We start from the raw sequence: 17,103 nt of genomic DNA on the forward strand, positions 1-17,103 counted from the left end.
TGAAAACACAAAAGCCCACGAGAAACAATCCAGATAAGAGTTCAAGGTCATTTTAACTGTGACAGTAAATACTTCAATGTTATGAGAAAAAGAAAAGGATGTATGCGGGTTAAAGAAAGAAAGAAGTCGCACCGTCCCATCTACGAGCGCCAGACCGAGACCGTGAGGTCCTCTGTGAAGCTCCACCGTGAACACTTCCTCTCTGTCTTCTTCTTCTTCTTCTTCTTCTTCTTCTTCTACATTCTCCGTCTTCCCGTCTGCACATCCACTAGCTGAACACACAAAGACACAAATACTCATCAAAACTGACTTTTAAAACCTCGTTAGCTATAAAATCAGGAGTTGTTCTGTAAATGAAGCTTTGGCAAAAGTTCGAAAAGGAAGATCTTCTTTCTCACATTTAAAAAAAATATTATTTTCAATTAAACGCTGCTTTCAAATTTGACAGTCAGAAAAAAAGATCCTATTTTCATGAGGAATGAAATCAAGAGATATTTTATTGTGACAATCTTATCATAGACATTTACAAAGATTTTCATTTCAAATCAGTTTCCCCTTCTGCCCAAAAATGAGTAAAAACGCTAACATTGAGTTTATTAAATGTCTTCTATATGAAAATATTTGACTTTGATATATATCTTTGAGGTCATAGATACCAAACACTTGATTGTGCTCCTTGTAGTCTCTGAGATACAGCCATTTGTTATGATACTATATTTAGTCTTTGGAAATATATAGAAAACACAGTAGTCCAATGTGCCCAAAATACTAAATATAGTGTGATAAGAAAAACAATTTTTCATTGTTTTTTTTCATCAGATTTCAGCAAAGAAAATTCTACATTTCAGCTGCAGAAATGTGTTAAAATGATTGTACTAGTGGTGGCAGCACACTTAACGTAATGTATCATAACCTTGTTCTGCAGACAGTAAGCACAGCTGTGGGGAACTTTAGATGAAGTGTTAACATTTTAAATGATCCTGCTGGAACTCGACCTGTTAGCGTGCTGTAACAGACACTTCCTGTCTTCCTCGTGTGTTTCGTCCTGTCACAACAACGCAGCAGCAGTAGTAGCGCTCCCAAAAAAAAGGAAAGAAAACCTGTTTCCACCCCGGCTGCTCCTGCTCGACCTCCCTCCCCACTTCCCTCCGCCTTTTCCCAACATGCAGCCTGTCTGCCCCCCACGCAGGACCCTAACCCCCGAACAATGCCGCCACCGATTAAGATTCCACGCACCAACCCAACTGTAAATTCCCATGACGGATCGGCCACTGCTCTTTTCTCTCCTGACATCACCACCTCTCTGTAATTCTTGGGGCCAGATTAAAGGATTACCAAACTTTCAAAATAACATTAGCTGTTAGCCAAAAAACCCCACACAGAGGTAGATAACACCGGAGGCCAAGGTACGGCTCCGCATGGTGATATGCAGGGTGTAAAAAAACTAACTCCATCATTATCATCCAGATTAATTTACAGAAATGGCTGCTTCTACAATATCTGAAAAAATCTCTTAAAATGACAATTTCAGACACTTCTCATGAGAATTTATCAAATATATAATATATATAATACAAGATAAAATGTTAATTTACTCCAGAAGATCAATGACTAGAGGGGAATCTTGGATATAAATAAGTGCTGGGAGAAAAAGTAAAGTAAATCCCTAATTTATAGATTTTTGCAGTGTTTTAAACAGTTTAACTACTAATTATTTCAGAATCAGAATAAGTTTGCCTTGGTGTTTGTTGCATACAATCAAATTCATATTGAGAGGATATAAAAATATAGAAAATACTATCACAAATATGTTCAATAAGTTATATAAGTTAAATATTATCTATTATTTTTTTAATGATTATTTCATATTCATTATCTATTTTATTTGTATATTTTATTCATGAATTATTATCTATTTTATTTTAGAATGATATTTCTTATGAATTATTATCTATTTAGTTTTATTACATTTTTACATTACAATTTTGTATTCATTATTATCTGTTTTATTTAAATTGTTTTTTATCATTAATTACTAACTATGATCTATTATCGTTAAATGTTTGACATTTAAGCTTTAAAGATGATTATAAAAATAGTTTCAGATTAATATTAATCGTTGCATGATAGTATTAATTATGCAGATTGTGTTAAAGTACCGGTAGTTAAAATACTGCCAATTAGGACAGGTGTACGGAGATTGGTGCCAGATGGCTTTGTTTCAATGTAATCCTCAAACCCTTTCAACAAATTACTTTTATAAAAGGCACGAACAGAGAAAACGTAATACAACAAGTAACCAATGAGAGTAAAGACGTCTGATTAGGATCAACAAAATCCTCCAGCTTTAAAGCCTTTCTGCCACAGTGGGAGGTCTGTGAGGCATTAACACAGGTTGAACCTCTTAAACACAAACACAATCACATGTGACGAAAAATGTTTCTGAAGGTCTGATTCAGATCTGAGGACCAAAAGAAAATGAAGACATCTTTTGTCCTGGGAATACCAGAAAACCTGACCACTGAATTATTTAGAGGTATTATTAATTATTAAGGCAAAAGAACGGCATTTATGTTATTCAACATTAGATTGAACACAACATAAACTTTACATGCAGCATGAACTTCGCCATTAGCTGCGAGGAATATGAAATGCCAAGTTAATTGTCTGTAATCTGAAACATTTCATTGTACAAACTAACAAAATGTGTTATTGCAAGTAATTTAGCGTTTTCAAAGTTATACTATTAAAGGCATACTTCACCCACAGAATAACCATTTGTATATAAATTGCTCACACTGTGTTAATAATAAAATAAAAAAGGGAGAAAAGTCTTGATGAATTGAAGTGAATCGGAGTCGTGTTTAACAACAGCAAAACTTTATAAAAAAAAAGTTTACAAACTCTCACACATTTCATGCATTTTAATCCAAGTCTCATTTATCCACTCGTACGCTCACTGCTTCACAAACACATGCATCTTCACGAAAACCTTAGCATTTTATTATATATTTTTATATTTAAAACAATATTGAAGTGTAATTGATATACAAATGGTCATTTTGTGGGTGAGGTATTCCTTTAATAAGAAAGATGAGAGTACTTATTCCGCCACTCTTTCCACAGATACTCTAAGATTAGATAAAGTGCAGTATCATTTTCCTAACACAAAACGTGGAGGGGTCGACTCTCACTCTGACTCCCTCCCACTCCTACAGATGACCTCATGATGGAGGCGTCTAGAAACAATAGATGTGGGAGAGGAAACACTCTTTCCTTTGCAGAGCGAGCCCGCCCTGCACAGCCTTCCACTTGAAATTCCTGACCCCCAGAGTCAGTAAAAAGATGAAGGCGCTGCACCTCTTTTATGTCGAGGATACCTTTTATGTGGAGCATGAACAAATATGCAGCAGGTCCACGAAGGTCAAGTCACTAAATACTTTCCTTAATAGATTCAGTCAGAGGAGGTTGAACGAGGTTTTAAGAGGTGACCTCACTCCAGACGTTAGGAACAGGGGACAACGTTTGAATTGAGGCGGACAGACTCTCAGTGACAGAGCTGTGTGTCATCTGAATCAAAACCTGCTGTGTGTAAGAGAAGCCATGAATGGGCCTTTTGAGAAGCTGTCGGTTTCTCATCATGTGCGGTTTACTCTTTGTTTCATGGTTTTCTTTGTACGTGTACGCACACTTAGTTATCATCTTCTATCGTCAGGTTTCAGTTAATGTTTTTCAGCTGTTTGTGGCTTTAAAAGAAAACTTTAAAGCCGGACTCCAGACTTTTCTTTAACCAGAATATTAAGTAGTACTTTTTCTTCTTTACTGGCAGTCGGTCTTTGCCTGCACTTTCATCATCTTTAATAATAAAGGTATAGGCCGCTTCATTTTTGGAGCACGATAACAGCTAAATGGATTGTTTCGTAAAGTTCTACGCTGCTACGTACAAGCGCAGGGCACCAATGGTAACAATCATTATGCACTTGTAAAAATGCGAAGTTGCAGTCTGAAGCCCTGCTTTAAAGCATCTGTGAAGCAAGGTTTGTTTTTAAAATAAACATTCTTTTATTACCTCCACCATGAAGGTTAAAATAAATGTTCATTTTAAATGTTGTTATTGATATTGTTTGTTCTGTTCTGTGATGTTTACTTGTCAATGCCTGACAAAGATCTCCCATAGATTGAAACGTTCCTCCCCGTTGAATTACATTTTCAGGGAGCTTTCAGTAAAGTGTGCAGATCTTTAGTCTTCTGCCTCTTCAGTTACCTTTCTTTTGCTGGCGGGCGCCCTCCTGCAGATCCGCCTCCAGCTCGGCCAGCTCCATGCCCTGCGGGGTGTTGGGTGGAGTCAGCAGGCAGGACGGGTCCAGTGCCATGCTCTTGTGGTAGCCCATGTCGATCTGTCCTCCTGGGAGGGTGTTTTGCAGCTCCAGGCTCTTCAGCTTTTGGGTCAGGACCGCCTCACAGCTGCTCAGGTCACCGTGAGATCCTCGGGCCTGAGACGGCTCCACTGGGGAGGCAGGGTCCTGGCAGGTATCCGGGTCAGAGACCGCCTGATGGGCAGGGTCCTGGAAGACTCTTACGGAGGACGAGGTTGTAGACTGGCTGTCTGTGGTTGCCTAAGGAACATAAAGTCAATCAATACCAGACGTAGAAACATCAAGGTGCCTCATTTCCTGCTCCAAGGTCAGAGAGCTTGTTACCTGTTCCTCCACATCGGGCTCGGCTTGGGTTTCACTGCGGGAGAGTCGGCGTATGAACTCCTGCAGATGGCTGAGCTGTTCGAACAGAGCGGACTCCACGACGGGTTTACACAGCTCCAGGTGAAACGTGCTGCTGGGCAGGATGAGCGGCGGGTGGCTGTCGAAGCTCTCCAAGATGTCGGCTGCAGGAAGAAAGAAAGAGCATCCATCACCATCAACACAAGCTTTATTACAGCCTTCTAATGAAATTCCATCCTGTAACTTTCAAGTAGAGTTGCCGTATTTTGGTTAAAGAGATAGTTTGTTTCAAGCCGTTATCTATGCTCTCTTAAAAGCCACCATACTCCATTGACAAAAACAGTGATTTTACCTCGCAGAACAAGAGAGTTGCCAGTTAGTTAGTTATTGCGTGACCTTGGTGTTTTAAAGCGTTAGTTCGCATTCCCCAAAGACACACAATAACACAAACAAACGTACTGATCAAAGCATCGGTAGACCAGCAACTCTCGTGGTCTCTAAGGTCAAATGACTGTTTTTGTCAATGGAGTCTGGTGTAGGGCTGCACCATCTATTGTCCTGTATCATCATTGCGATGTATATCGCAAATGCGATATTGAAAGATCTTTTTGAAAGAGAGCATGAGTAGAAAAGTGCAAATAAAACATTTTATTTATTTAATTCAACAAGCAATTTTATTTTATATTTTAGCAGTATATTGAAAGCAACAGAAAGGCAGAACTGAGTACATTATAATATCTGTTATTGCAACATTTAACAACCCTATCACATGTTCACCCCTAAATATAGCATACACTTAAACAGATTTTTTTTAAGCTAGGCTTTGTTTGAGGTGGCTAAAATACTGCTGCCGCCCACGTCCACTTTACTTCTGTGCCGAGTCTGTTTCTCCAAACTGGTGGCGTGCCAACCACCCTCTACTGCAGGTAAGACTATGGATAAGTTCCACATACAACCCCACTCAGAACAGTCTCTTTAACAAATAATTAAAAGCTGTAAATAAAGTTCAGAACTGATGCAACTGTTGCTGGATCAGCTACTGGTATTTCTTTTTTACGCAGCAGAATGGAAAGGAAACTATGAGCTGAAGCTGATTGGTGGAGACAGACTGACAGAACAGGATTACTCTGGAGGTAAACACAGACTGAGAGGAAGACTGCCACTTATAAATGTACGTGAGTCAGTGTGAAGGTGTACTATTATTATAATTACAACATGATTAGGGTAGAAAATTAAATATTTTTGCACAGGACAATTTTAGGCAATTTTGCCCCCTAATGTTTGAAATTTAGAGGCATTTACATCCACAATTACACCTTTTATTTTGTCTTCTTGATTGTGTTTTATGGAGCATCTTGAATTTTGGGGCAATTTTGTAAATAAGTAAATTGTAAATTAAAGTAAAAAGTAATTTTGGAACAAGTATAATAAGTTTATACGAACTTGTTACATTATGATTGATGTTTCAGCAACAGTTTTCTTTCTTCAGAGCTTCTGAGCAGAGTTCAGCTTAGTTTTAATTACACTTGAGTTGTGTAATTGTGAGTCTCATGAAGTTGTGTGCAGTGACGCATGTCTACAGTCAAGCCTGGACATGCAAGCTGCACAATATATTCCTGCTGAGCGAAGAGTCAGGGTCGTTGTTTGGCATTCTTAGTGTTTTAACATTTTCATCTATATTATAATATATATTTAAAGTATGCCAGTAAATCCACACATTTCTATTTACGAAAACTAAAACAAGAAAAGTCATGCGTATACATTTGTAAGACCTTTTATTTTCTACATTTATTATATTATTTAAATCAGTCCAGATTGTTTTTAAATTGCAATTAATAATCATTTTTATTAGTGAATCATCTACCGATTTCTTCCGGCCAAAAGTCCAAAACGAAAATGACTAAAACCATTCATATTAGCAGATTATGTTTTCTGTCATTTTATCGATGAAACGTTTATCCTTAGGATGGTCTACGTCACTCACCCGTCCTGACAACTTCGTCTGCATCGTCCAGTGTCGGGGTCCATCCGGTGGGACAGGCTTTACCAGAGCTGTACTCCCGCAGCATGTGGTGAAGCTGAGCAGCGTTCAGGCCAGAAAACTCTGTCCTGAGGGAAGCCCAGGACGCCTGGACGGACATAAAACAACAAAGAGAGACATTGAAAGACATGAAGGAAACTTATTCTAAAACCCTTCACAACAACTTAATCCTGGTGCCTTACTAGGGACAGTTTTGGCTTTTTAATTTGTATATAAATATTGGCTTAAGTGTGAATTCCTTTTCTAATTTTGGAAGTCAGTTCCTATAATAAGTCTGTGCAGCCAAAATACAGACACTCAGATCCTTAAGACCAAAAAAGTCCCAACTAAAATCCATGTAAACCACAATTTTTAATCCCACGGCCATTACAGCATAAAATCATGCATTCTGTTATATAAGGCTTTAAATCTAGAGCCCTGGTAGTTTTTAGTATTTTCTACCAGATTGAGACATTTTTATTAAGATAAAATAGCATTTATTTAATAGATTAAACGGCCGGGACATCTCTGCAGCACCAACATATTTTGCCTTTAACATGTGATTTGGATATTGCACTAGTCCATATTATTCCATATATGATTTCAATAAAATTCAGATTAATTGTTTGGCCTTAATACACATTATCAATTCATTGTCACAACCATTGCACAACAGTGTAAACAAACTGGCATTTAAAGGGTTAACATTCTGAAAATGAATGAATATTTGGTGGTTATGATCAGGACTGAAGTTGGTTAAAAGATTCAACTCAGTGAAAGTGGAAAAAGGTTGTCCTCTAAGAACATCAGAGCGACTTCTTTAAAGGGGCACAAGATCTAAAAGACAGGATTGTAAAAGTGATGGTTTATTCTTAAAGATCGAGCCACAAAAGCTCTTTGTAGTCATTGTGAGAATGACAGGGAGGGAGAAACAAGTATGTTCCCATCATGCTTGTTTCCAAATAAGGGAGCGAAGTCATTGCTACTCTCTTATTTGCATGCAGAGTACTTTAAACCAATTATATGATCTAGTAAATGTTTTTTGTCCTTGTGGTAATAAAGCCTCTTGGGAAAATATTTCTCCACTGGTGAATACAGAAGCACTTCAAGTTGTTTCACCTTATTATAATCAACACGTAATTCTTGTTCTGTGCATCGTGAGAAGTGTAAACTTTATTATCTGTCGCTCAGCGCCTCAGGTTTCTTATCAGGAAATACGACACATTGGAAAGATAATATTTGAGAAAGTAGCTTGAAGATAAGGAAACAGGTGAGTCACCCTTCAGCTACGTTCATGTGATTATTACAAACATTACGTCGTTCATTCATTCTGTTTCCAGTTGAATTGGTGGAAGTAGGACTTTGCCCAGACATGCCAGGGCCACAAAATAAACCAACCAATGTTGTTTAACACAAACGCACTGAGCTCAACAGAAGGTGAAGTTTAAATTATGCTTATTAAAGCTGCCGAAATGTAAAAATGTCTGTTTGTTATGTCTGAGATCTAAAGTTTGGCGGCTCTTTTCCTCCTAAAAATAACTCCTCAGATGTTCTTCATAATTGCTGGCAAAACAAGCGACGCCACATCCCTCTGTGTAATTTACAACTGTGCCACTTCAGTTTTTTAAAAGCCCAGAACTACTCCAGATGGAAAAATCTGTCGAGGGTGTGTGCTCCGCTGCAGCAGCCACAAAGTGACCTCATGCCAGGGCAGGAATACATAAAACCACCAGCTTCCTAGCATCCAGCCAACACCAAGAACAGACAAGACGCAGCCTTCAACAGCTGTGTGATGAGGGGGGGTTGGTGCTGGTTTGTGCCCCGGAGATGTTTCAGGCTGGTACAACTGTGAGTCATACAGTGAAAACAGGTGTGTAAAACTCATATTAACCCAGATCCACCAATTATAGTACTACTGACACAGAGCAGCATCATATCAACTTAAAATAACTTCTGTGGTCAGTTGAATTACCTTAAATTTAGAGCTGTACCGAATGTAATTTATTTGTTATTTTTTTACATCTAATCTTCTATTGGAATTTTCGAATGAAGCTTCGAATGTCACCCATGTGAGGATCTGCACAGATGGAGCTCAGGCAATGACTTGGAAATGAGGAGTTCTGCGAGCGCTAGTCAAGCGTGTGTGAGTGTGTTCAGGGGGGTTTGAAAGTATTTTTCATGTATGAAAGTAACTACTGCTTTCTCGTCCTTTGGTTTACAATCAACCCTCACAAAGTTATGTCCCAGGAAGAAGTAATGCTCTCACTGCAGCTGTCTTGTAAAGTGGACAAATAGTTACAGGCAAGCTTTGATCTGAAAGGCATACCTGGCTAATTTTATGTGCCGGTTTCCCTTTATATATTTAATAGCCAGCGAAGTGAGAGCTTAGCTTCCTTCTGCGGTACAAGCTTTGAATGGTTAACTAAGAGAACGGTGTGCTTAAGGAGGGATTAAATGTTAAAGTGGCAGCAAAGAGTAAAAACAAGCGAAAGCAAAGCAGATAAAAAGTTGATGTTCTAGTGATGTGTGAGTGCGGTATTCCTGAGCATACACTGAAACAGAGGCGTTAAAATCCCTTTACTCTAATGTATTTATCTGTCTTTGAACAGTACAATGCTATCTGAGCTCTGGCCACGTTTCCACTTGTTTAACGTCAGAATAAATAGGATTAAAGTTGATAATATAATACATAAATACATAGGTGGATTATGGGACAATGGGCCCCTGGGCATGGACATGCAAAAGGCCCAACCACCTCTCGTATAGGACACACATTATAGTTTTCTTAGCCTCTTTTTGTTGTCATTTTGTGTCTCTTTGTAGTCAAAGTGTTTCTTTCTGGTTATTTTGCACCTTTTCATGGTCGTTGTGAGTCTCTTTGTGTCTCTTTGCAGCTGTTTTGCATTTCTTTGTATTTATTTTAATCGATCCATGCATACACACTCTCGCTAACAGGATATACTCAGGTCCTTAGGATTTTAAGTGAGATAAGAGAAAAGCCAAACCTTCATCATGGGTTGATCATTTTAGTCTATTTACTTTGTTCCCGAAGGCCATTTCCTCATATCTGATTAATGTGAATCAGTATTACTATAACCATGAACCAATAACATGCTTCCACAGACTTTACACAATGTTTGGGAACAATAAGAAGCTGTAGAAAAGAGAAGTAGCTACATCTCTGCATGGGGAAGGGTCAGATCAAACATGTTGCACCGAATACATAAACATAACAAACTGACACCTTAAAGACAATGAAAACATTCTGCTGACGGCAACGTGACTCGACTCTCGAGGCTACACCCGCCCAAGGAGAGACAAACAGGAAAGGAGAGACGGATGTCCTCTGACCTGCAGGAGGGTTTCTTTGGGTGTGGCCAGCAGATTGACAGCAGTAGAAAGCTTCTGGAAGAATTCGTTGGCCAGATCGCCGAGGCCGATGCTCTGGACCCAATCCATCAGCAGGTCCAGGTTGGCCCGGATCTGAACCCCTCGGGACCACTGGTAGAACCCAGCGACCGATCCTGAAGAACAAGGTGTTTAAAATTAGAGATAATACTGCAACCTAACTAATGCTCAAATCTTATAGAGCAATTCATTCTCTAGTTGGTGAGCTAGTTCAGTTTGAACCAGAGCGGTGGCGCTGAAGTCTCACCTCTCTCCATGAGGGCGTTGAACAGTGATGCGTTGATGAAGAAGAACAGGTAGGCACAGAGTTGTGACGAGATGTCTGGATGGACCTGGAAGGCCGTGAGAAGCTTCAGCGCTTCCTTCAGCACCTCCAGGATGCCACCAAGTCCATCAGGCACTCGCAGCTGGCCACTCTCTGAGAACGGGTTCCCATCCAGCAGTCCGGGCAACGCTGAATACATACTCTGTGGAGAGAGAGAGATGGTGACAGTTTACATCTCTGCACGCTGTACGAAGCACTAGATAACCGCTGCTAATGCACCATGGGAGAAAGCAGCGATAAGGCTGATAGTGAGTATCATTTAAACACAAAAATGTACAACATGTAGACACAACTTTCCTTCTTCTTTATGTGACTTCTGATTATATCAGTGCAATAAAGTTAGAAGGAAAATAATGTTCTTTTTCTGTCTAACATAATGACTCAAAGAGAGGAAGGCCTTCACAGAGCGTTCAGGAAACTTTGCAGGAAACATAAAAGCCCAGCTGAACGCTTGAAAACAAAGAACACTGACAATTATGATAAAACAACAAACCATTGCTATGTCAATGTTAAAACATAAGTATATTCAACAATAAACAAATACAACTATTGGCAACAATGTTTTCTCTCTTCTTTGAATTTTAAAATGAAAAAAGGTCAAACTTATATGACCATTTAGTTATAGAGATTAAATTCATAAATGTGCTTCTTGCAATAAGGAAGTGAGCTAAGTGACACCATGCATACATACATAACAAACTGACACCTTATAGACAATAAAAACATTACCATTTACCATTTTAGTCTAAGAGAAAATCAGAAGTTTCCTGTAAATTTATGACTTAAATCTCAGGTCATTTATTTATTTGTTATACCTACATTAACCCTGATACACCATTACTGAAGTATAATAACTGGAGAAACGAGACAGCAAACTGCAAACACTGCAGAATCTTCTCGCAAACTGTTTTATTGAACACCACCTCACTGATCCGGCTTTTATCACTACTCCTTGTTCTGACACAGTTCTGCCATTGTTTCACATGGCATGACATCACCTGTACACACACACACACACTCTCTTTCTCACTCACACAACATGACTAAGATAATGACCTCAGACAAACTAAAAGATGCCATAAAGACTACAATAACCCTAATTCCTGGAAAACAGTTCATATGAGCCTCAGCAAAACTGCAGGTGCTGGTCGGTTATCATGGAGACCGACTGCAAGGAGACAGTAGACGGTTGTTAAAAAAACATCTGGATGCTTACACATTTTCTTCACATCTGTATGGCCTTTTGGGAACCCACTAGCACATAAATATACATTTTTCCCATATATTTCCCCTTATTTTTGTTCTACTTAGCACTGTTTTGTGTTGTATTTAACAGCTGCATTAATGCCCTTTGGCTACGTTGTATTCATATTCTATATTTAAAAAGAAGAAGTGATGAAGTGATAGCTGTAAAGTATGAACATTGAGTCATATTTTACAGGAAATCAACTGAAAAACAGCTTCTCTTCTTTTCCCCTGTTGGGTGTTTCTCTGATGACAGTGTGTCTTCCTCTACAGGAAGCACATCCTCTTTTTCTTTAAATCGGAAAAATAGTTACCAACAAACGAGATCAAAAGAGAGATATTGCAATGCATCTTAATGCTAAAATCAAACTTGAAACTGTTCGATTAAGAAGCCTCAAAAAGGCAAAAATAAACATGATGGCAAACTCCCTCTGAAAAGCCACAACAGTAAAATGTTTCTTTTTTCAGTACAGGCTGTAGAACTATGTCTGAGTATTCAAAACAACAGCACAGACTGTTCCTGCTTCCTTCCCTCCCTTCATCAAACAGTCTCTGTGCAGGGTGGTGGTGTTTCTGCTGCTGTGATGTCGACTAGATTCTGCATGAACCAAACAGCCTTTAATAAGCATCTTTAACATGGGAAAGTCTCATAAATATAGCCTGGGAGTGTCCTGTCGGCCTGTAAAAGAGCAGAGCTGACTGCTGACTGTAACAAAGCAAATCCAGACACACACTAAAATGCCTTTCCAGCAAGTCTATACTGAAGTGTGTCCAGGTTTAAGTTTTTAAGGCATTAGAGCAGGGGTCTTCAACGTTTTTCAGGCCAAGGACCCCCAAACTGGTGTAGCGTGGAGCAGGGACCCCCTACTGTATATATTGTATAGAAGAGGCTTGAATAGGTCCGTGCGATAGGGGGGGGGGGGATTTCTTTTAGTTCACTCCTCTCCTTTCATCCGCTCTGTCTCTGACTGTAGGTGTGTGTGTCAGGAGCGAAGTCCCGCCCCTCGCGAAACACAGCGGAGGAGGGAATGTGAATGCGCAAAGCAAAAAATATATTTTTAAATAAAATATATATTGGAATAATACTTTTTTTTGTTTTTATAAAATTTGCTTTATCTACAAACAATTTTCTGACCCCCCTGCAGTACCTGTGACATATGCATTAGGGATGTAAATAACATCTGTTTCCTGTGGTGTACACCAAGGCTCCATCTTGGTGATAAAAATATAATTAAAAGTTGTGGAACCACTGCTCTAAAGGGTCTGTGTATTCTTGTTTTGTGGCACAGAGAATAAGATAAGATACTTTATAGAGTGCTGCAGGGATGAAGCATATATATATATATATATATATATATATATATACATTATAGGCCGACACCCGGAAGTTAGCGCCACACTGGTTCACTCAACAAAAAGGGAATTTTCTGTTGGATTTTTGATTATTACAGAAAAAAAACTCTGTGGCAAACAAACGTTTATGATACCTGCGCATTTTGTTCAACAGGATAATCACCACATATTAACGACACTTTTATGATTTTTGAAGCGTAAATTCAATTGCTAAAAGTGAAAAAGAAAGAAGCTGTAGTTAGGCTGTAAACAACATACACCAGTCGCATGACTTCAACCATGTCTATATATACCTGTCTGTCCCATTGTTCCTTGTCTGTTCGTCGATGTTACCTGATGTGCTTTGTTCTACGGCCCCCCCGTGCTTCCTCACTTTTTGTTAAAACCCTCGTCTGCCGCTCTGCGTTTGGGTCCTCACACCTTTTCCCCACCATAACAAAATAAGCTTCAGAAATTCACAAGTGGCGTATTTGCTGACTGATTTTATGTCGATGAACAAATGGTTAAAATCTATTAAGTTTGTGTTAACCACAGACCTTATTTCAGGCTTCGAACCACAAACTTATTTTTAAAAAACCACTGACTTTGAGACAAGGGAATGGGATGTGCTAAAAGACTAAATCCTTCCCAGGATTTAGGACTCATTCTTGCAGCTCTCTATTTTCCCACTGGGAAATTTGTCTTGGGCTCAAAGCCGCTTAAGCACACAACTCACTTGCTAACGTCACAATGCACATACACACATAGTTCATACCAAACATTCACGCATAAACCTATTTAAGTTCGCATGTTGAGTGTGAGAGTAGTTCCTTGAAAATAATACAAGGAAATAAAAGACAGCGAATAATAACCAAAACCCTTATTAATTAATATTATTATTGATGAATTATTTTGTTAAGAAATGTTGATCAAAGCTTTGTTTTGTTCAACATTTAGAAGCTGGACTAATGAGCTGAACAATAAAATGATCATCAAAAGATCTACCAGAACAAGACAGCTGTTAAAGACAGCGGTAGATACTGTAACGTTAGAGTAGTGAACAACCGTCATTTATGCAAACATTGCAATCAATAAATATAAAAATGGAAACTCATAAGGTACATTTACATTTGACACTTACAACGACTGTTTGTTGATTAACTTTTTATTACTCAATAATTAAGAATGTTTTCTTTGGTCTTTGTGAAGAGTGTCATTCTGCTGTTTCAGGGCGGTTTTCTCCACTTTTAGGGAATCGTAGATGTCAGGCCAAAATGCTTTCTCCCTGGAGTTTGTTGTTGAGCTCCTGGGTCTTGAGTCGAAGATCGTCGTTTGCTCCAGTCAGGGCCTCGTTCTCTGCTTTTGTCACATTATTCTTGAGCTCCAAAGTGTATTCTTTTAAGAGCTTTTTCTCCAGCTTATCAAAGTCGTTTTGCAGAATCAGAGTTGCTCATCGTTTTTTTTAACATTGCATTAATGATGCTGTGATTTTGGACCTTGTCATTGAGCTCCCTGACATTTGACCTTATCATTTCAAATCAAATCAAATCAAATGTATTTGTATAGCCCAATATCACAAATTATACATTTGTCTCAGTGTGCTTTACAGGACTGTACAGATACGACACCCTCTGTCCTTAGACCCTCGCATCGCACAAGGAAAAACTTCCTAAAAGAAACCCCATAATTAAAGGGGGAAAAATGGAAGAAACCTCGGGGAGAGCAACTGAGGAGGGATCCCTCTCCCAGGACGGACAGACGTGCAATAGATGTCGTGTGTACAGGATAAACAACATAGTACAAATGCAACATTTGACAGAAAATGATGTTGTGTTGAAAAAGAGAAAGTTTGGTCAGCTGGACTGTATCAGTTCTTCCTTCAGGCGCTCATATTTTTTGTTTTTTTTTGTTTTGGGGTAATCCTGGGTGGGGATTAAGTCCCTGTTGGAGGCAGGCGTTTCAGGGTTTCGGCCGCTGATGTGTGCCTTTAAAGTCGCCTCGAGCCCGTCAAGCTCCAGAAGATAGGTAGGAAAGTTATCAGTAAGGTAGGATCTGGGGAAGATTGTTTTAGAAAGACTGGAGTCAATGTTTGTGTTTGTGCTTCTAGGATACTTTTTTTTGTTGCTTACTGTAAATTGTAATATCACAGCATTCAATAGTGTTTGAATAGAATTTGGCTGATTGAAGATGGCTTCTTTGTGTTGGAGAAGTTTGTGTCCAATCCTACTCTGTGTCAGCTAGACTGCTGTAGGAAAGGATTTACGGTTAATTGATGACCATTATACAATTTATGTCTTTTGTTTTCAGTTGTGCCTTTGTGTATTGGTTGGGGAGATTTTTCCTTTGTATATGAATAAATGCTCTTATTTTCTTTTACAAATCGGTTGCCTCGTTCTCCCTTTCTTTGCCCGGGTTATTTAATTTCTTGTTGTTACTTCCCCACCCTCCGGGACTAATGGGGAACGTAACATCAGTTTCTTTAAAGAACTGAAATATGATACCGAAGTATCATATTTCAGCCTCCAAAGGCCTGATTTCTTCTACCAGGACTTCATGTTGTGTGCTGTTGTTGACTCTCCTTGCTCTCATCGTCAGAGCATTCCCTCTGCTCGCTGTTTTTCTAAGCTTCTGGAGGTCTTTGCGAAGAGTGTCATTCTGCTGTTTCAGGGCGGTTTTCTCCACTTTTAGGGAATCGTGGATATCGGCCAAAATGCTTTCTCCCTGGAGTTTGTTGTTGAGCTCCTGAGTCTTGAGTCGAAGATCGCTGTTTGCTCGGATCAGGGCCTCGTTCTCTGCTTTTGTCACATTATTCTTGACCTCCAAAAAGTGTTCTTTTAAGAGCTTTTTCTCCAGTTTATCAAAGTCTTTTTGCAGAATGTTGTTCTGGTTGGTGTGAGCTTTTTTCTCTACCTTCATTGACTTGTAAGTTGTGTTAAAAGCACTCAGAGTTATGAGGCTGTCGTTGTAAACCCTGATTTCTTCAGTCACACTGTGGTTTTTTAGCCTCAAGTCGTCTATCTGCTCCCCCAGCACGTCGCACTTGTACCTCCAGTCTTCTTCATTGGAAAGCTTCCTGTAGACATCAGAATGGGTTTTAATGAGGACTCTGCTTTGTGCCAGCAGGGCTGCCTCTTCAGCTTCCAGTTCTTCGTAATTGTTCTTAAGCTGATTTTTAAGAGTGAGCTGTTCTTTGTCGACCTGGATCTTCTGTTTAAGATTTTGGTTTTCTTTCTCCAAAGCATCCATGCGGTCCAACGTTTCCCTCGCAACATCGCCCCAGATCTTCACATCTTCATGTTCTTTGTGTAGAGCCTGGAGTTCCTGCTGCAGAGTGTCATTTTCACGGCTCGTGTCTTCATTCAATGCTTTAGTTGCGGCGTGCATTTCACACAAAGCTTTTTCATTCTGGAGCCATTCGTGCAACTGCTGAATCTCATGTCGCAAAGCGATATTCTGCTGGCTGAACGCCTCTTTCTCAACTTTTGCAACATTGTAGGAGTTGTCCAAATCTTTGAAATGTTGATGTCTTTCCTTGAGCTCCAGGAGTTCTTTCTGCAGGACGCTGTTTTGCTGGCTCACTGCGTCTTTGTCCCGTTTCATTGCTGCACACATTTCCTCCAAATCGGTGTCATTTTGGAGGTTTGCCTGCAGGTCCTGAATTTCTTTCTGGAGCCCGTCATGCTCTTGTTTCGAAGCTTCAAATTCAGCTTTAACTCTATCAGAGTTGCTCATCGTTTTTTTTAACCTTGCATTAATGATGCTTTGATTTTGGACCTTGTCATTGAGCTCCCTGACTTGTCTTTGAAGGAAGACACATTTCTGTTTGTCTGTCATTTCCTCTTCCTTCATTGTGTCGTATGTATCCTCCAAACTTCCCCAGTTGTTAAACTTTCTCTTCATTTTGTTCATTTGGAGGTGCACGGTCTTAAGCTGCTGGATGATGGACTGTATGTTCACATCCATGTCATTGTAGTTGCTAACCAAATCTCTCTGTTCCAGACGGGAGTCCATGTTGTTGTCTGAGGACTCCAGAGGAGGGATGATTTGTTCGGGAC

General features: G+C 39.4%; 1 protein-coding gene across 1 annotated transcript in view; it reads right to left on the minus strand.

The window, feature by feature from the left end:
* Positions 1-17,103, minus strand: part of radil2a (Ras association and DIL domains 2a) — a 30,741-nt gene that overhangs the window by 2,660 nt on the left and 10,978 nt on the right. Inside the window, exons 9-14 of the mRNA XM_029438412.1 lie at positions 10,394-10,613; positions 10,090-10,262; positions 6,703-6,847; positions 4,701-4,882; positions 4,265-4,616; positions 133-272 (exon numbers count right to left, since the gene is read on the minus strand). Coding sequence (XP_029294272.1) covers positions 133-272; positions 4,265-4,616; positions 4,701-4,882; positions 6,703-6,847; positions 10,090-10,262; positions 10,394-10,613 — 1,212 coding nt within the window. The remainder of the gene's footprint in view (positions 1-132; positions 273-4,264; positions 4,617-4,700; positions 4,883-6,702; positions 6,848-10,089; positions 10,263-10,393; positions 10,614-17,103) is intronic.

Source organism: Cottoperca gobio, chromosome 8 (assembly GCF_900634415.1).
Source record: "Cottoperca gobio chromosome 8, fCotGob3.1, whole genome shotgun sequence".
Taxonomy (NCBI): domain Eukaryota; kingdom Metazoa; phylum Chordata; class Actinopteri; order Perciformes; family Bovichtidae; genus Cottoperca; species Cottoperca gobio.